Consider the following 20903-nt stretch of genomic DNA (forward strand, 5'->3'; position numbering starts at 1 on the left):
AAACATCAGTGCCTGACTTCTCAAATGTGGTTCTGGAAGAATGGTCAAACATTCCCATAGTGCCTAAACCTTGTGGACAGCCCTCCCAGAAGAGTTGAAGCTGTTATAGCTACAAAGGGTGGGCCAACTCAATATTGAACCCTACGGACTGAAGCCTCGTACACACGAAAGCTGCTGGGAGAGCTTTTTGCCGAGAAAACTGTGCGTGTGTATGGTTTCTCATCGGGAAAACTGACGGGAATCTCAACAAGAAAAATAGAGAACCTGCTCTCTATTTTTATCCTCGGGACTCTCTGCAGAGTTTTCCTGCCAAGAAAACTGAGTGTGTATACTTACCTGCCTCCATGGAAACCCACGCATGCTTGATGAGACTTTGGCGCATGCGGGGTAGCTTCCAAGGCATAGTGTAGGGTGTAGCAAGATGGCGGCGACGGCATCAAATGTGATGAGCGTATGCTCGTCATAGTCGATGACATCACCGCGTTCTTGCCATTCAAAAGAACGGCAGTTCTTTTGAATCGTGTGTGTGTACACTCGGCGAGCAAGAAAGTTTGCCAGGAATCTCGCCAGGAAAACCAATGTTTTTTTCCTGACGAAATTCCCGGCCGTGTGTACGAGGCTTAAGACTGGGATGCCATTAAAGTTCATGTTTGTGTAAAGGCAATTGTCCCAATACTTTTGGTAATATAGGGCCAGATTCACAAAAGGGATACGACGGCGTATCTGCTGATACGCCGTCGTATCCCTGTTTCTATCTATGCGACTGATTCATAGAATCAGTTATGCATAGATATCCCTAAGATCCGACAGGTGTAATAGTTTTACACTGTCGGATCTTAGGATGCAGTACCGCGGCCGTCGCTGGGGGGAGTTTGCGTCGTAAACCAGCGTCGGGTATGCAAATTAGCAGTTACGGCGATCCACAAAACTTTTTCCCGTCGTTACGTCGCCGCAAGTGTTAGTTTGCCGTCGCAAAGATAGGGCACCTTTTACAAAGTGTAAACTTACTACACCATGTAAAAGTATACCCGTCTTTCCCCCGTCGCTTTTGAATTTTTTTAAAAAAAAATCTTTTTCCCGGCGCGTCGTAATTTCGCGCAAAGCACGTCGGGAAATTTGCGACGGGAACATGCGCAGTACGTCCGGCGCGGGAGCGCGCCTAATTTAAATGGGACTCGCCCCATTCGATTGGGCCCACCTTGCGCCGGACGTTTTTACGATACACCGCCGCAAATTTCCAGGTAAGTGCTTTGTGGATCGGGCACTAACTTGGAAAAATTGCGGCGGTGTAACGTAAACCAGTTACGTTACGTTGCGCCCGGCCTACGTGAATCTGGCCCATAGTGTATTGGGAGATTTTAGATATATTTAAACTTGTGTGTGTTGGAAAAGCCTGTACATTACAGTAGGATGACTTTTCTTCTGTTTGTGTGCTCTTAGAAATTTATGATCTCAATCAAGGTTGAAAATGTAAAGGAAAATCCAATGTTCTGCCGAGGTTTAATCACACTCAGCCTGCAAAATGAAAATGATGAAGAGCCTATTTTTCAGTAAGCACATATCTACACACATTTTACTTACAATTTTATCCATAAACAACAACATTAGTTAAGATTTTGCTCATTAATCGTTACGAAACTGTATATAAAAGTTTAAGTTATTTACAGTCTGGTGGGCCTAACATGAAAAGAGTCATACACGTAATTAGGGATGAGCCGAACACCCCAGCGTTCGGTTCGCACCAGAATGTTCGAACAGACCGAACGTTTGCGCGAACATTTAGAACCCCATTGAAGTCTATGGGACTCGAACGTTCGAATTCAAAAGTGCTCATTTTAAAGCCCAATATGCAAGTTATTGATGGAAAACGTCTTTAAGAACCCAGGTCTTGCCCCATGGAACATGTATCAATGGAAAAAAAACTTTTAAAAACTGTAGTTTTTTCTTGAGCAGCGATTTTAATGATGCTTAAATAAAAAAAAAAAAGAAAAATTCCTTTAAATATGGTACCTGCTGGGTGTCTATAGTAGTGGCACGTGTTTAGAAATGTCCCTGCATAACATGAGATTACTCTCAGAAAAAAGTAATTTAATACTACTTGCGGCTTTAATGTAATGTTTGGTCCCTGCAATATGGATAAAAATCATTGAAAAAAATAGCATGAGTTTCCATGCCACCACTCCCCCCAGGTCATTACAAGACCCAGTGCTGATCCCTGGGGCCCTAAGCAAAATGACATGGCACATTAAAAATGAGAATCGGGGGGCGCTGACGACAGTGACATGTCACATTAAAGAAAGTTGAGAAGCGGGGGGAGGGGGTGTTCTGCTGTTGTAAATGACTCAGCCAGCGAGTTTAGAAGCGGGGTGAGGGTGCGAAAATGACTTCTCACCAGGTGGGGCCTCTAGTAATTTGGGGGCCCTTTGCAGCTTTGCAGGGCCCTAAGCGGCTTGCATAGTGAGTCTATAGCGAGGATCGGCCCTGACAAGACCCTTTGGCCCTATATACTTTGAACAGCAGTATACAGGTGGTGCAAACAAGATAAGGACTGTAGGTTTGTTAAGTAGAATCTGAACCATGTCATACTTTGCTCCTGCATATTGCACAATTTCATAAGAGACCCTCAACAAACTACATGACACTTGTGCCTGATGAGGCCACTGTTCCAGTGGTGGTGGCCCGTGAGACTGTCCATACAGGCTTGGCCCCCCAAAGTGCACGTGCTGTGTGGCAACAATATGTCGATTATTTTAGGGTTGGGGGGCATTACAATGCCAGATCTTGGCTGAATAACATTTTTTTTTGGGAAAGAAAAATTCTAGAAAAAAGGGGGTTGCCATCCGGGGGCCCCCTTTGAACAAATTCTGTGAATAACTCCTGTTCTCTGAAGGCCTCCATTATTTCTGCAAGTCAAAATTAAGCAAAAAAGCTAATGTCAGTCAAGCCTTAGCTTTCTCCCCATATCTAACCCACAAACTCACAAATAAACAGCACATGTGCAGTAACAGCAACTGCGTTTATGTGCAATTAAACAGCACACGTGCAGTAACAGCAACTACTAGACATGTGCAATTCGTTTTGTTTCTAATTCGTTAATTACGAATTTTCGTATTTACGAATTTTTTATTTACGAATTTTTGTATTTCCGAAAATTTGAATTTACGAATTTTCGTATTTCCTAAAATTCGAATTTACGAATGTTTCCAATTTTCCATTTTCGAATTTTTCAAGTTTCGAATTTTCGAATTTTTCAATTTTCGAATTTTTCAAATTTATAATTTTTCAAATTTATAATTTTTCAAATTTATAATTTTTCAAATTTATAATTTTTCAAATTTAGAATTTTTCAAATTTCCGAATTTCGAAAATTTAAAAAATCGAAGATTGAAAATTGAAAAATGTTTCAAATTTCGAATTTTTCAATTTCCGAATTTCGAATTTTCGAATTTTCGAATTTACGAATTTACGAATTTCGAAAATTCGAAATGGAAAAATTTGAAAATTGAAAGATTCGAAATTCGAAAATTGAAAAATTCGAAATTTCGAAAATTTAAAAATTTGAAAATCGAAATTCCGAAAATTATAAAATTCGAAAATCGAAATTTCGAAAATTGAAAAATTCGAAAATCTAAATTTTAGAATTTTTCAAATTTCGAATTTTTCAATTTTCGAATTTTTCACTTTTCCAATTTCGAATTTTTCAGATTTCGAATTTTTCAAATTTGGAATTTTTCAATTTTCGAATTTTTCAATTTTCGAATTTTCGTATTTCCGAATTTCAAAAATTGAAAAATTCGAAATTAAAAAATTAAAAAAATCGAAAATTGAAAAAAATGTTTCAAATTTCGAATTTTTCAATTTCCGAATTTTCTGAACACAAAGCTCATCCCTACTCGTAGTATGATGATCGAAAAGACATGTTGAGGCATAATGAATGGCAACTACAGAACAGCATTGAATTGGGAATTATAGGTATTATCTAGTCAGTGTAAGAAACGGCTTCACCTCACGTGGGCTCCAAATAAAGTTTATTGGGACATCCAAATATCCAAAGTAACACCAACAGACACGAGTAGTGGTCAAGGTAGACACAACAGAGATGCATTTACAAAGATATTCCTAACTGATTGTGTTATATATAGATCCATCCCCTGCACAGGTGCTGGGGGAACACCCAGGGCCGTCATCAGGAATTATGGAGCCCCTTACACAGCTTCAGGCATGGGCCCCCTGGAGCAGAGAACCGGGGGGGGGGTGCTGCGGGGGGGGCCCTTTACAAAATATTTAATAAAAAGAAATAAAAAATATATAAAAATATATATATATATATATATTTAAAAAGGAGGTTGCCATCTGGGGCCCTGGGGACCTCTGGGCCCTTTAATATATATTTTAAAAAAAAGAAATGACAAAAAAAGTGGGGTTGTCATCTGGGCCCCTGGGAACCTCCAGACCTCTAAAAAAAAAAAAATTGGCTCTTTAATAAAAAATAAAATGCAAATATATTAAAAAAAATATATATTTTTTTTATTTAAAAATAAATAAAAAAAGGGGGGTTGCCATATGGGGCCCTGGGGGCCTCCGGGCCCCTGGGTACCTCTGGACCCCTAAAAAAAATTGTCCCTTTAATAAAAAATAAAATAAAAATATATTAAAAAATATATATTTTTTTATTTAAAAATAAATAAGAAAAGGGGCGTTTCCATCTGGGGCCCTGGGGACCTCCGGGCCCCTTACAGGTGTACTGCCTGTACCCCCCTGATGGCGGCCCTGGGAACATCAATCAGAGGCAAATGGCAACCTTGATCAATGATGAAATCAAAACATACAAATATAGGTACATAAAAACAAATGTTTCCCAAATAAAGCATATACAGTACCTTGCAAAAGTATTTGCCCCCCTTGAACTTTGCGACCTTTTGCCACATTTCAGGCTTCAAGCATAAAGATATAAAACTGTATTTTTTTTTGAAGAATCAACAACAAGTGGGACGAAATTTATTGGATATTTCAAACTTTTTTTAACAAATAAAAAAGTGAAAAATTGGGCGTGCAAAATTATTCAGCCCCTTTACTTTCAGTGCAGCAAACTCTCTCCAGAAGTTCAGTGAGGATCTCTGAATGATCCAATGTTGACCTAAATGACTAATGATGATAAATAGAATCCACCTGTGTGTAATCAAGTCTCCGTATAAATGCACCTGCACTGTGATAGTTTCAGAGGTCCGTTTAAAGCGCAGAAAGCATCATGAAGAACAAGGAACACACCAGGCAGGTCCGAGATACTGTTGTGGAGAAGTTTAAAGCTGGATTTGGATGATTTCCCAAGCTTTAAACATCCCAAGGAGCACTGTGCAAGTGATAAAATTGAAATGGAAGGAGTATCAAACCACTGCAAATCTACGAAGACCTGGCCGTCCCTCTAAACTTTCAGCTCATACAAGGAGAAGACTGATCAGAGATGATGCCAAGAGGCCCAGGATCACTCTGGATGAACTGCAGAGATCTACAGCTGAGGTGGGAGACTCTGTCCATAGGACAACAATCAGTCGTATACTGCACAAATCTGGCCTTTATGGGAGAGTGGCAAGAAGAAAGCCATTTCTTAACCAGTTCCCGACCCCCGCATGTACATATACGTCCACAATATGGCACGTACAGGCACATGGGCGTACACGTACGTCCTCGCCTATTAGCGGGTGGGGGGTCCGATCGGGACCCCCCCCGCTACATGCGGAGGTCGGGTCCGCTCGGGGAGCGATCCGGGACCACGGCGCGGCTATTTGTTTATAGCCGCTCCGTCGCGATCGCTCCCCGGAGCTGAAGAACGGGGAGAGCCGTGTGTAAACACGGCTTCCCCATCCTTCACTATGGCGGCGCATCGATCGCGCCATTCCCTTTATAGGGAAGACACGATCGATGACGTCATTCCTACAGCCACACCCCCAAACAGTTGTAAACACATACTAGGTGCACCCTAACTCCTACAGCGCCACCTGTGGTTAACTCCCAAACTGCAACTGTCATTTTCACAATAAAGAATGCAATTTAAATGCATTTTTTGCTGTGAAAATGACAATGGTCCCAAAAATGTGTCAAAATTGTCCGAAGTGTCCGCCATAATGTCGCAGTCACGAAAAAAATTGCTGATCGCCGCCATTAGTAGTAAAAAAAAAAAAAATTATAAAAATGCAATAAAACTATCCCCTATTTTGTAAACACTATAAATTTTGCGCAAACCAATCGATAAACGCTTATTGCGATTTTTTTTACTAAAAATAGGTAGAAGAATACGTATTGGCCTAAACTGAGGAAAAAAAATGTTTTTATATATGTTTTTGGGGGATATTTATTACAGCAAAAAGTAAAAAATATTGTATTTTTTTCAAAATTGTCGCTCTATTTTTGTTTATAGCGCAAAAACTAAAAACCGCAGATGTGATCAAATACCACCAAAAGAAAGCTCTATTTGTGGGGGGAAAAAGACGCCAATTTTGTTTGGGAGCCACGTCGCACGACCGCGCAATTGTCTGTTAAAGCGACGCAGTCCCGAACTGTAAAAACACCTTGGGTCTTTAGGCTGCATATTGGTCCGGGGCTTAACTGGTTAAAGATATCCATAAAAAGTGTCATTTAAAGTTTGCCACAAGCCACCTGGGAGACACACCAAACATGTGGAAGAAGGTGCTCTGGTCAGATGAAACCAAAATCAAACTTTTTGGCAACAATGCAAAACGTCACCCTGAACACACCATCCCCACTGTGAAACATGGTGGTGGCAGCATCATGGTTTGGGCCTGCTTTTCTTCAGCAGGGACAGGGAAGATGGTTAAAATTGATGGGAAGATGGATGGATCCAAATACAGGACCATTCTGGAAGAAAATCTGGAGTCTGCAAAAGACCTGAGACTGGGACGGAGATGTGTCTTCCAACAAGACAATGATCCAAAACATAAAGCAAAATCTACAATGGAATGGTTCACAAATAAACATATCCAGGTGTTAGAATGGCCAAGTCAAAGTCCAGACCTGAATCCAATCGAGAATCTGTGGAAAGAACTGAAAACTGCTGTTCACAAACGCTCTCCATCCAACCTCACTGAGCTCGAGCTGTTTTGCAAGGAGGAATGGGCAAAAATGTCAGTCTCTCGATGTGCAAAACTGATAGAGACATACCCCAAGCGACGTACAGCTGTAATCGCAGCAAAAGGTGGCGCTACAAAGTATTAACTTAAGGGGGCTGAATAATTTTGCACGCCCAATTTTTCACTTTTTTATTTGTTAAAAAAGTTTGAAATATCCAATAAATTTCGTTCCACTTTATGGTTGTGTCCCACTTGTTGATTCTTCAAAAAAAATTACAGTTTTATATCTTTATGTTTGAAGCCTGAAATGTGGCAAAAGGTTGCAAAGTTCCAGAGGGCGAATACTTTCGCAAGGCACTGTAAAAAGAATAGAGAAATCAATGAAGAAAAAAGACAAATCGGAAAAAGAAATACATGAAAGGTAAATAATAAAACAAGTTATAAATGGAAGAAAAATCATCAAATAAACATTGACAAAACCAGAATAAAAAATCCTAAGTGCGGCTATGAATACACATTTATTGTTACATGTGGAAGCATACTGCAACATGTAGCAACCCTGAGCATGCATAAAATCACACATGCCCATAGATACCACATTTGCAAATGGGCGGTAAAAATTAGGGGAAATATACTACAGTGGCGGTTCGTCCATAGAGGGTGCTGGAGCGCCGCCCCCTCTGGCTCTCACCGTCACTGAGTCTAATAACATATTGCACGAATCTATGTTATTGTCCCGCTGCCGCCCACTATTCAGCTGGCCGGATGTTGAGTGCCAGCCAGTTGAATAACGGCAGCTGGTTGGCTGTACGGAAGTGCCTATCAGAGCCAGTGGCTCGGGTCCCCGGAAGGTTATCCTCGGAACGCACAGGGTGTGCATTCCTTGGATAAGACTAACAGGCGTCTCAGCCAATCAGGTTGGCCGGTTCTGGCTACTGGTAAAGGGGCACAGCGGCGACGAAGGGCACAGTGACATCAATGGGGACAATTGGCACAGCGGCGATAATTAAAGGGCACAGTGACGACAATAGGCACAGTGGGGACAATGGGCACAGTGGGGACAAATGGCACAGTGGCATGAATGGGCACAGTGGTGACAATTAAAGGGCACAGTGACATCAATGGGCACAGTGGCGACAATGGGCACAGTGGCGACAATTAAAGGGCACAGTGGTGACAATTGGCACAGTGGCGACAATTGATGGCACAGTGGCTGTGTTTGATGGCATGGCACAGTGGCTGCGTTTGATGGCATGGCACAGTGGTGACAATTGATGGCACAGTGGCTGCGTTTGATGGCATGGCACAGTGGCTGCGTTTAATGGCATGGCACAGTGGTGACACTTGATGGCACAGTGGCTGCGTTTGATGGCATGGTATATTGACTGCATTTGATGGCATGGAACAGTGGTGTGAATTGATGGCACAGTGGCTGTGTTTGATGGCATGGCATAGTGACTGCATTTGATGGCATGGCACAGTGGTGCGAATTGATGGGCACAGTGAGACTGCAATTTTTTTTCCGCTTGCGCCCCCCCCCAAAAAAAATTTGAGTACCAGCCGCCACTGGTATTGTCCCGCAAGCCCTGTAAACTAGAGAAGTGGAAAAATACTAATCAACTGAACCCACCTATCGCATGCAGGTAATACATATAGGGCCAACATGAGAAAGATGTAATTGGGAACAAATACTCATCCAAGGGACGAAAGAACCAGTGGTAGACATGAAAACAAAAGGGGGGAGGAAGAGCGGAAAACAAAAAAGCTCATCAAGGCTCTTCAGGGGACAGAGGGAAGTTTTATCAAGGCTCATTCAGTTTTATCAAGGCTTATCTTTAATGGCTACATTCCTTTTCTCTCTCTTGACTTTTTTCCTATATTCTTCCTTGATGATCTGGCCAGTAATACACTTCCTGTCTTATGCCACGTACACAGTACACACGATTGGAATTTCCAACAACAAATGTTCGATGTAAGCTTTTGGTCGGATATTCCGACCGTGTGTAGGCCCCATCGGACATTTGCTGTCAGAATTTCTGACAGCTGGTTCTCAATTTTTCCGACAACAAAAATTCTTATCGGAAATTCCGATCTTGTGTATCCAATTCCGACGCACAAAAATCCTACGTATGCTCGGAATCATTGAACTTAATTTTTCTTGGCTCGTTGTAGTGTTGTATGTCACTGGATTCTTGGCGATTGGAATTTCCGAGCAACATTTGTGCGACCGTGTGTATGCAAGACAAGTTTGAGCCAACATCCGTCGGAAAAAAAAATCCACGGTTTTGTTTTTGGAAATTCCGATCCTATGTACGCTGCATTAGGGTGTCTCCACTCTGCTGGAGGAGCAATGGAGATACCGTTGAACAGCAACATTGTCAATCTGTAGAGAGGGTGGTGTTACAGTAGATTTTTTTGTTTACAGAGTAACTCCATGGTAATCAATGTACACTACATAGATTTAAAAAAAAAACTTTGTTTCAGATTCCTGTTTGCAAGCTGCTTGTTAAAAGTTGTCTATTGGATACTGATTCTGAATGGGTGTGACTAATTAAATTTAATCAGCTGGTGCACTTTTTATGGTTCTGATGAGAAAAGTTGCAATGTTGGTCTCTTTAGAAGTGAATAAGGCCCCTTTCACACGGGGCGGATCAGTAATGATCCGCCTCTGTATGCTCCGTTTGCTCAGCGGGGATCGCTCCGTTGATTCCCGCTGAGCTGGCGGATGACAGGGCAGTCCCCGCACACTGTGCAGGGACCGCCCTTTTTTTCCCCCTGCTCTCCCCTATGGGGGATCGGATGAACACGTACCGTCTGTCCGTGTTCATCCGATCCGATCCGCAGACGGAAGAAAAAATAGGGTTTTCTTCCGTCTGCAAAATCGGATCTTTGCGGAGGCAGACGAGATCGGGTGTCAGCGATGTTCATCCGCTGACATCCGCGATCTCATAGGGACCCATGTATGTCCCTTTTTCATCCGCAAACGGATGGATGAAAAAGTGGACATACGGTCCGCACGTGTGAAAGGGGCTTAACTCTTTGAGAGTATTTCACCAAAAATAAAATTTGTTGCAGAGAATGCCTACAATTTGATTTCTATCTTTTCTTTGTACAGAAAATTAGCGCGCGTATCGCAAAAGCAGAAAATTACATTTCCGGGGAAGCTCTATACACCAACTGTGTAAAGAAGGCCTCCAGGTTGCCATATTGCTTTAAACTATACAGAAAATGACAGCGCTGATTGAAAGGGAAAAGTCATTTTTAATAACATTAAATTACAATATGGCTTAGTTAGCAATTATATATGCTATATATTTTTTTTGTAATTGTTATATTTTTTTACACAAAGTGTAGTTACCCTTTTAAGCCTTTTTTTTTCCTTTAGCAATAAAGGTTTTGATCAAATGAAAAGTATAAAAAAAAGTGTAAGTATCCGTATCAGTATTTAATATGACAGTTTGGCCTGTTAACCCCTTAACGCCCGCTGCATGACTATTTACGTCCACAGAATGGCACGTACAGGCAGAAGGACGTATATATACGTCCTTGCCTTCTAGCGGGTGGGGGGTCCGATCGGGACCCCCTCCGCTGCGTGTGGCGGGCGGATTCCCTCGGGGAGCGATCCGGGACGACGGCGCAGCTATTCGTTTATAGCCGCTCCGTCGCGATCGCTCCCCGGAGCTGAAGAACGGGGAGAGCCGTATGTAAACACGGCTTCCCCGTGCTTCACTGTGGCGGCGTATCGATCGAGCAGGGATGGACTGGCCATCGGGAGGACCGGGAGATTCCCGGTGGGCCGATCCCTCTGTGGGCCGATCCCTCAGTGGGCCAATTTTCAGTGACAGCTCCGAGTCTCTGCGCTCTGCTGACCGCTGCTTATCAGACTCAGAGTACTGTATAAGCGAGGGCTTGCTGAGCAGCAGCTTGTGCGGGCTATTTTCGTTCCCGCACGCTGCTACGAGCTACACTTTTTACTGCAGAGAGAGCCGAGTCAGCCGACATCTCTCCCTGCAGTCCCCGGCTGTCTGGCCCCCCTGATACACACACATAGCTGACTGCAGTGGAGAGAACAGAGCCCGCCCCCTCCTTCTCCTGTTGTGTGATGTTTCCTGTGTACACAGAGGAGGAGGAGACTCACCATGCTGCCGAGTCAAAGCTGCTCGTTTGAAAATGCCTGAACGACTGCAAAGTAAGTTTTCCAGAGGTGGGGAGAACAAGCCTACAGTTCACTTTGAGTGATTTGGGGGGAGAGGATATGTTTTAGGGGGCACTTTAGGACTTGTGCTACAAGGGGGCTTGTATATGTAATCCACCCCCCTTAGCACATATCCTCTCCTTCCCCCCTCAAATCAAAGAGATACTGTCTGCCGCAGAGGGGGGTGGCCCTTGGCACCCCACAAGTGATGTGCACAAATGCTCCAGGTGCCCAAACTAATGCCCCCCTTCCAGCCAAGTTAATGCAGCAAAGTGAAAAACACAGGAACACGTTGTGCAATCTGTGCAATGCACATGTCACCCAGGTCCAATTTCAGCCCAATTATGTCCGCACACTCTCTGACCCTCTCCTGTAGTATGTTTGCAGTCTCTGACCCTCTCCTGTAGTATGTTTGCAGTCTCTGACCTTCTCCTGTACTGTGTCTGCAGTCTCTGACCCTTGCCTGTAGTACGTTTTGCAGTCTCTGACCCTCGCCTGTAGTACATTTTGCAGTCTCTGACCCTCTCCTGTACTATGTCTGCAGTCTCTGACCCTTGCCTGTAGTACGTTTTGCAGTCTCTGACCCTCGCCTGTACTATGTCTGCAGTCTCTGACCCTTGCCTGTAGTACGTTTTGCAGTCTCTGACCCTCGCCTGTACTATGTCTGCAGTCTCTGACCCTTGCCTGTAGTATGTTTTGCAGTCTCTGACCCTTGCCTGTAGTATGTTTTGCAGTCTCTGACCCTCGCCTGTAGTACATTTTGCAGTCTCTGACCCTCTCCTGTACTATGTCTGCAGTCTCTGACCCTTGCCTGTAGTACGTTTTGCAGTCTCTGACCTTTGCCTGTAGTACGTTTTGCAGTCTCTGACCCTCTCCTGTAGTACATTTTGCAGTCTCTGACCCTCTCCTGTACTATGTCTGCAGTCTCTGACCCTTGCCTGTAGTACGTTTTGCAGTCTCTGACCCTCGCCTGTACTATGTCTGCAGTCTCTGACCCTTGCCTGTAGTACGTTTTGCAGTCTCTGACCCTCGCCTGTACTATGTCTGCAGTCTCTGACCCTTGCCTGTAGTATGTTTTGCAGTCTCTGACCCTTGCCTGTAGTATGTTTTGCTGTCTCTGACCCTCGCCTGTAGTACATTTTGCAGTCTCTGACCCTCTCCTGTACTATGTCTGCAGTCTCTGACCCTTGCCTGTAGTACGTTTTGCAGTCTCTGACCTTTGCCTGTAGTACGTTTTGCAGTCTCTGACCCTCTCCTGTACTATGTCTGCAGTCTCTGACCCTCGCCTGTAGTACGTTTTGCAGTCTCTGACCCTTGCCTGTAGTATGTTTTGCAGTCTCTGACCCTCGCCTGTACTATGTCTGCAGTCTCTGACCCTCGCCTGTAGTACGTTTTGCAATCTCTGACCCTCGCCTGTAGTATGTTTTGCAGTCTCTGACCCTCGCCTGTAGTACATTTTGCAGTCTCTGACCCTCTCCTGTACTATGTCTGCAGTCTCTGACCCTTGCCTGTAGTAGGTTTTGCAGTCTCTGACCTTTGCCTGTAGTACGTTTTGCAGTCTCTGACCCTCTCCTGTACTATGTCTGCAGTCTCTGACCCTCGCCTGTAGTACGTTTTGCAGTCTCTGACCCTTGCTTGTAGTATGTTTTGCAGTCTCTGACCCTCGCCTGTAGTACGTTTTGCAGTCTCTGACCTTTGCCTGTAGTACGTTTTGCAGTCTCTGACCCTCTCCTGTACTATGTCTGCAGTCTCTGACCCTTGCCTGTAGTACGTTTTGCAGTCTCTGACCCTTGCCTGTAGTACGTTTTGCAGTCTCTGACCCTCACCTGTACTATGTCTGCAGTCTCTGACCCTTGCCTGTAGTATGTTTTGCAGTCTCTGACCCTTGCCTGTAGTACGTTTTGCAGTCTCTGACCCTTGCCTGTAGTATGTTTTGCAGTCTCTGACCCTCGCCTGTAGTACGTTTTGCAGTCTCTGACCCTCGCCTGTAGTACGTTTTGCAGTCTCTGACCTTTGCCTGTAGTACGTTTTGCAGTCTCTGACCCTCTCCTGTACTATGTCTGCAGTCTCTGACCCTTGCCTGTAGTACGTTTTGCAGTCTCTGACCTTTGCCTGTAGTACGTTTTGCAGTCTCTGACCCTCTCCTGTAGTATTTCTGCAATAAAGGAGGGCACAAGCATGAATTAATTTATGTACTACCACTGCTGGTCATGGTCACTGATGAAATAATGTTTTTGTGCGTGTTTGCAAAATTAAAGTGGGCCGGTCTGGATGAAGTCCAGGGCCAAATTTTTGTCCCAGTCCAACCCTGCGATCGAGTGATCCTTTTTATAAGGGAGACTCGATCGATGACGTCAGTCCTACAGCCACACCCCCCTACAGTTGTAAACACACACTAGGTGAACCCTAACTCCTACAGCGCCCCCTGTGGTTAACTCCCAAACTGCAACTGTCATTTTCACAATAAACAATGCAATTTAAATGCATTTTTTGCTGTGAAAATGACAATGGTCCCAAAAATGTGTCAAAATTGTCTGAAGTGTCCGTCATAATGTCGCAGTCATAAAAAAAAATCGCTGATCGCCGCCAATAGTAGTAAAAAAATTTTTTTTTAGAAAAATGCAATAAAACTATCCCCAATTTTTAAACGCTATAAATTTTGCGCAAACCAATAGATAAAAGCTTATTGCGATTTTTTTTTACCAAAAATAGGTAGAAGAATACGTATCAGCCTAAACTGAGGACATTTTTTTTTTATATATATGTTTTTGGGGGATATTTATTATAGCAAAAAGTAAAAAATATTGCTTTTTTTTCAAAATTGTCGCTATTTTTGTTTATAGCGCAAAAAATAAAAACCGCAGAGGTGATCAAATACCACCAAAAGAAAGCTCTATTTGTGGGGAAAAAAGGACGCCAATTTTGTTTGGGAGCCACGTCGCACGACCGCGCAATTGTCTGTTAAAACGACACAGTGCCGCAAAACCTGGCCTGGGCATTTAGCTGCCTAAAGGTCCGGGGCTTAAGTGGTTAAAGGAAGTTATAAAATAACAGACTTACTGGCAGGATCAACAAGTAAAAATAAAGAGAAAAAAAGCTTAAAGCCGAGTTCTGCCAATTTTTTTTCTTTTAAAGTCAGCAGCTACAAATACTGCAGCTGTTGACTTTTAAAATATGGACACTTACCTGTCAAGGGGAACCGCAATGTCGGCACCCGAAGCCGATCTGTCCCTCAGCTGTCGGGTGCTACGGCTGGCATCTTGCGGCTTCACTTTCTGGTTCCCTCCTGCACATGCGCGAGTCGCGCTACGCGATCTGAATGGTCCCTGTTGTCTTCTGGGCCCTGTGTGTCTCCCAGAAGACAGCGGGGCAGAGGAGGTGCCGGACTTGGCATAGATATCCGCGGATATCTATGCCCGGAAGTGGGAGCAAATACCTGTATTAGACAGATATCTGCTCCCCCCCCCCCTGAAATATTCCAATTGTGACACCGGAGGGCGGGAGGATTCCAAAAAGAGTAAGTTCCATTTTTGGGTGGAACTCCACTTCAAGAAAGCTAAAACTAATACAATCATCCAATCCAACACATCTTTATTAACCACTTAAATACAGGGCACTTATACACCTTCCTGCCCAAGATCAATTTTCAGCTTTCACATTCTGAATAACAATTGCGCAGTCATGCTACACTAGGTGTATCCATACAAATTTTTTTATAATTTTTTCCCCACAAATAGAGCTTTCTTTTGGTGGTATTTGATCACCACTGTGGTTTTTATTTTTTTGCTATAAATAAAAAAAATAAAACATTTGGGGGAAAAGAATTTCTTAATTTCTGTTACAAAACGGTGTAAATACGTAAGTTTTTTCCTTTACTGGTGGGCAATGACGAGGCTGCACTGGTGGGCTCTGATGAGGCAGTACTGATTGGCACTGATGAGGTGGCACTGATGGGCACTGATGATAAGGCACTTATATGCAGCATTGATGGGCACTGATAGGTGGTACTGATATGCAGCACTGATGGGCACTGATACGTGGCACTGATGGGCACTCATAGGCACTGATGATGAGGCACTTATATGCATCATTGATAAGCACTGATAGGTGGTACTGATATGCAGCACTGATGGGCACTGATATGTGGCACTGATGGGCACCACTGATCAGGGGGCACTGGCAGGCACAGTGCCATCCCTATTGGGCACTGATTGGCATACCTGGTGGACATCCCTAGTGGTCCTGGGTGGGCATCCCTGGTGGTCCTGGGGGGGCTGCACTGATAATGAATCAGTGCAGACCCCTCCTGTCAGGAGATCAGCCGATTGGCTCTCCTCTAATCGCTAAAACTGATAGAAAAAGTAGATAAAAGCCGTATCCCATTTGAGAACTTCTAGCATTTACTGTATACAGTATTTTATTCTATGATATATTTAAAACATAGAGATTATAATGAATAACAGAGTACATGCAGATTTTGAAATGAAACATTTATGTAACATATACAGTAAAACTGTTAAAGGAGGATAAGTGTATGTATTTATATGCATTTATATTTTGTATTTGTATGAATTATATTTAATTTGTTTCTTTATTCAATTATGTTAGAAATTTGCCAAATAGGCCTATCAAAATCCCTGAAAATCTTGCTCCTGGAACAGTTGTCATAAAGTTACAAGCAACTGACCGAGATATTGGAGACACTGTGCACTATGAATTTTTCACCAGGTACCCTGGATTTTTCATAGATGAAGGTAAAACTCTATTAGAAGTAAAGTAAAACTGAAAACAACAAAAAGCACAGTACAGTTATACAGTATATATATAAAAAGACAGATTGGCACATACTGTATAAACTTTACAGATTAAATGACACTTGATTGTTAGTTGAACAGTGGGATTGTTTTCCTGGTGTAGACGAGCGGCTGATTCCAGGGGTGGACTGACCATTTTAACATTGTTTGTGGCCAGCAGGGGGCCCCATAAGAGGCTCTTGGTTTCTTTATTGGGTTGCCGTGCCATCAATAGAGAACCAACAGTGTCCTTCCCACCTGCCTCAGCAGCACTACCAGACTTGCTCCCGCGGCCTCCGCCTGCGAGCATTAAATCATGTGATCAGCAATGGGCCAGACTCTTCAGATGGTACACATGGACAGGACTCGTGGGGAAAAGGCTGCTGGACTCACATGACAGGTGGCTGTCTGAAGGATGTGGGAAGATGGTGGGCTGCAGGTGGGACGTGTGCTGTTGTTTCTGTGGGGAGAGGGAGAGCTGCACCCCTGAGGAGCTGGTGAATGTCACCCAACCCCTATCACACCCTGTGTACACTAGCCTGCATTTGTCACCACCCACCATATGTCTGTATTGTGTACACTTCACTATATCCCACCATACCCTGTGTACACTCATCATACCCTGCACACACCCATTCCACCTGATACCCAACAGACCAATGTACAGCCTTCCACTCCCTGCAGAGACATGACACCACCCAACACTCCCCATTACACCCTATTATACCCTGCATACACCCATCACACCCCCACATACACTACCAGCTCCTCTCACCAGAGATCCCACCCTAATATACTCTGCATACACCAGTCACATAAGCTTTCTTTCACCTCTCACCACGTATTACACTCCACTTTTCCTGCTTACACCCATCACATCCTACAGCTATGGCCCCCATCACACCCCATTCTATCCTGTATACATCCATCACACCCCATAACACACTGTATACACCCCCAACCACCCTTTGCACTCTAGTTGCAACTGTCAACATGCAACCTACCACCCCTCCCCAAAAAATACAACACTCACACCCTTCATACACCTGTCCACTCTCCAATGTAAAAAAAAAACACATTTGGGACTTACTTCCTCATACAATCCCTCAGTTATACATGCTATTCTCTTGGATTACCCATTCTTCCTGTGTTAGCCTTCTCCCACCATACCACATATACATCCTGTGCTTCCTATTCTCCCAAAGCTCCTCTTCATTTTTCCCAAGCTCCTCCTTCGTGGAACTTTCCTCATCCCCCTTCCAGTCTTCCCGGGTTCCTTCTCCTCCTTCCCAGGCTTCTTCCTGAGCTCCTCCTTATGTCCCCCATCTTTTTTCCCAAGCTCTTTCTCATTCCCCATCGTTCTTCCAGAGCTCCTTCTCATTCTTCTCTAGTTCCTCCAGAGTTCCTCCTTACTCTTCCCAAGCTCCTCTTCATTCTTCCCTAGCTCCTCTTCACATGTAGGGAATGGATACAAGTTGTCTGTATGATTTAATCTAGCCATACATGATTATTTTTTTTTGTTCCCCCAGCGGGATGAATGAAAAAAAAAAAATAAGCCGATTCCCCCATCCACCTCAAATCTTTTCTGTTGTGGTATGGTATGCTGATTGTGGGGAGCCTGCCCCGCTGGAAGAAATACAATGACCAGTGTAGTCAGCTGTAGCAGGTGTCACTGATTGTTCAAACAAAAACTGACAGGCCCAAGAAAATGTTTGCCCAGGGTCCAATCAATTGTAAAGACGGCCCAGCCAAGAGTACAGAGTCCAGTGGTTAGGAGAATGTCATGTACAGCCCAGCTTACAGTACGTAGCCCAGTAACCATAAGAATGTGACATTCATTAGGTGGTATATACTATACAGCACAGCAGGCAGGGTATAGTAGTGTAGCACTACCCCCCCAGGAGCTGCTGGTTTAGATTTTGGGTGGCACGTTACCTTTATTTTCGCTGTCCAGGGTGAAAGGAGACTCCAAAGAATTTCAATGTCCACACACAATGTACCTCTTTCTCTTTGGGTTTATTTTGGAGAACTTTAGTAGAAAAGAGGAGTAAGGGGTGGAAGAGTAGGTAGGTTCAGGTGCATAGTCACAAAGTAAGGAAACACTCCTGTTTCCAGCAAACAGTTCTCGTCGCCAGAGTGGGTATTGCTCACCCGGATAGGTCCCTCGCACTGGCCTAGCAGCCGGGATGGCGCACAAAATAAAGTACAGTCTCTGCCACAGACCTTCCTTTCTCGGTGAGATATTTTGGTCCAGAATCCTCTGCCACAGGATTCAGCACCCGGATCTCTTTAGCTTTTCTCACTAGAACCTTTAGACTCGACAGGCGACACTGTCAAGCCTCTCAGTGTACGCTGCATCCTTAGTTGAAGCTTCCAGGCCTTCTCCTAGGGTACCAGCCTCTTGCATGGTCCCTACCAGGATAGGTCCTCCCCTGGTCTCCTTCATCAAGTGGTTTCCTCCCGCAAGATGGACAGCACAGAATCACCTTTGTGGTACGGGCCCAGTCAGACAACTGGGCCCAACAGACGAAGCCGCAGCCCTGGGCCAATTGGTCTCGGAGCTAGGATTCACAACACATACCCCACGAGGCACCCAGAGAGGCGCACATGGACCCCGCACCAATGGCATCTGTCCCTTAAGTACCCCAGCATGCACAGTGGGGTAACCACTCCCACTGATTCGTTGCTGAGGGGGACACTCAATGTAACATAACCTTACTGCTGCCACCCTTGGCCTGGGGTGGTAATAACACCCCCAGGCGATCAATGGTGGATCACTCCCAGCACAGCTATGGCTGGAACAGAGGCTAAATTGCCCTTAATCACTCTGGTCTAAGCCAAATAACAGCTTAACAGCTTAAGGCAGCGCCTGTTCATCAGGAGCAGGGCGCTACATTAGTCATGGGTGAGGGATATACTGTACTATATAACATATAGTTAGGGTGCAATGGCCATACAACATAGAGGTCAGGAGTATGAAATGAACATATATTTTGTGCCATGCTTTAAATACTCATGACCACTGTAGTTTTAATGCTGTCCTTGCAAAAGAGCTAGAAATTAGAAATAAAGGAGTTTTTTAACTAACCATAATCTCTCCTTATGCAGTTTATAATCTCTCCCTGGGAAAGACCGGGCTTCACATCGCTGGATTTTTTTTTTCTATTAATAAAGGATTTTTTTCTACGGTGTCTGTGTGTTTTTTTTTTAACTATATACACTTCCTTCGTGAAATGGTAGAGGTACAGTGTACCCCATTACCAATTCACATAGGGGGGGCCAGGATCTGGGGGCCCCGTTTGTTAAAGGGGTCTTCCAGATTCTGATAAGCCCCCCGCCCGCAGACCCCCACAACCACCGGGCAAGGGTTGTGGGGATGAGGCCCTTGTCCCCATCAACATGGGGACATCCTCCCCATGTTGAGGGCATGTGGCCTGGTGCGGTTCAGGAGAGGGGGGAGCCGCACTATGTCCCCCCCTCTTTTCTGCGGCCGGCCAGGTTAACGTGCTCGGATAAGGGTCTGGTGTGGATTTTTGGGGGAACTCCATGCCATTTTTTTTTTAAATTTGGGGTGGAGTTCCCCTTAAAATCCACACCTGAAGGGTCTGGTATGGATATTTGGGGGGAACCCCACGTCATTTTTTTTTAATTGACGGCGGGGTTCCCCTTAATATCCATATCAGACCTGAAGGGCCTGTTAATGGAATTTGGGGGGACCCCCAGCTTTTTTATTTTTATTTTTTATGAATGAATCATCTCTGTAATTGCCAGAGCCGACAATTCATTTGAGCCGCAAAGCCGGTTTTATATGCCTTTTTTCCTTTCAGAAATGACACTTTGTGCAGGGACAGTTCTATGTACGGGAAACATGCGCTTTTTCACATGCTGACTTTACACCCCCCCTAGGTACGAAATTTAAAGTAATATTACACTTTTATTGTTTCACTTTTAGCATTATTAAATTCACTGCTCCTGAAAAAACGGCCGTTTTTAAAACTTTTTTTGCATTGATACATGTTTCCTGGTCCCAGGTCCCCAAACACTTTTTAGGACAATAACTTTCATATTAGCCTTTAAAATTAACACTCTAGATTTCAAATGTTCGAGTCCCATAGACTTTAACGGGGTTCTAAAGTTCACACGAACATTTGGTGTGTTCGCAAGTTCTGATGCGAACCGAACAGGGGGGTGTTCGACTCATCCTTAATCAAGATACATAATCTTGAATCATGTGTTAATAGACAAATTCTTTTACAAACCCCAAGTTTAGCTAATGGCATACATTTCTAAATAGCTTGTATTGTATGTATGTGTATGTGTAATCAAACAATTTTCACCTTATTACTGCAGATTCTGGTGAAGTAAAAATTGCTTACCACTTGGACTATGAAGACCCTAACATTGTTTATGAACAACGATTAATTGTCCATGCTTTTGATAATGACAGAGTTCACACTGCAGTGGCAGAATTAATAGTGCAACTAACAGATGTTAATGATAACTATCCCCAGTGCGAAGGATTTCCTAATATGTAAGTACAATTAGAGTATCATTTCTGCAAATGGTTGGCTGGCAATCTTCATTGCTTTGTGCATTACAAAGATGTTATTTTTTTTAATAGTTGTAAATTTCCTTTCATTTTCACCACGTATCGGTAACGATCCATACAATCCATACATACAAAGAAACCAAAACAAATACGTTCACAAATTAAGTGATGTGTAATAAAATGGAATGACACTGGGAAAAAGCATTGAACACATGACGAAAGGGAGGTGCAAAAAGACATGGAAAGCCAAGACACCAGCTGAAATCTATAATTAGAAAGCA

The 20903-nt window shown here is 43.8% G+C and overlaps 1 protein-coding gene across 1 annotated transcript in view; it reads left to right on the forward strand.

The window, feature by feature from the left end:
* Positions 1-20903, forward strand: part of LOC120930382 (cadherin-related family member 4-like) — a 122205-nt gene that overhangs the window by 47954 nt on the left and 53348 nt on the right. Inside the window, exons 11-13 of the mRNA XM_040341572.1 lie at positions 1441-1550; positions 15889-16034; positions 20424-20604. Of these exons, the coding sequence (XP_040197506.1) occupies positions 1441-1550; positions 15889-16034; positions 20424-20604 (437 nt within the window). The remainder of the gene's footprint in view (positions 1-1440; positions 1551-15888; positions 16035-20423; positions 20605-20903) is intronic.

This window comes from Rana temporaria, chromosome 3, assembly GCF_905171775.1.
Source record: "Rana temporaria chromosome 3, aRanTem1.1, whole genome shotgun sequence".
NCBI lineage: Eukaryota > Metazoa > Chordata > Amphibia > Anura > Ranidae > Rana > Rana temporaria.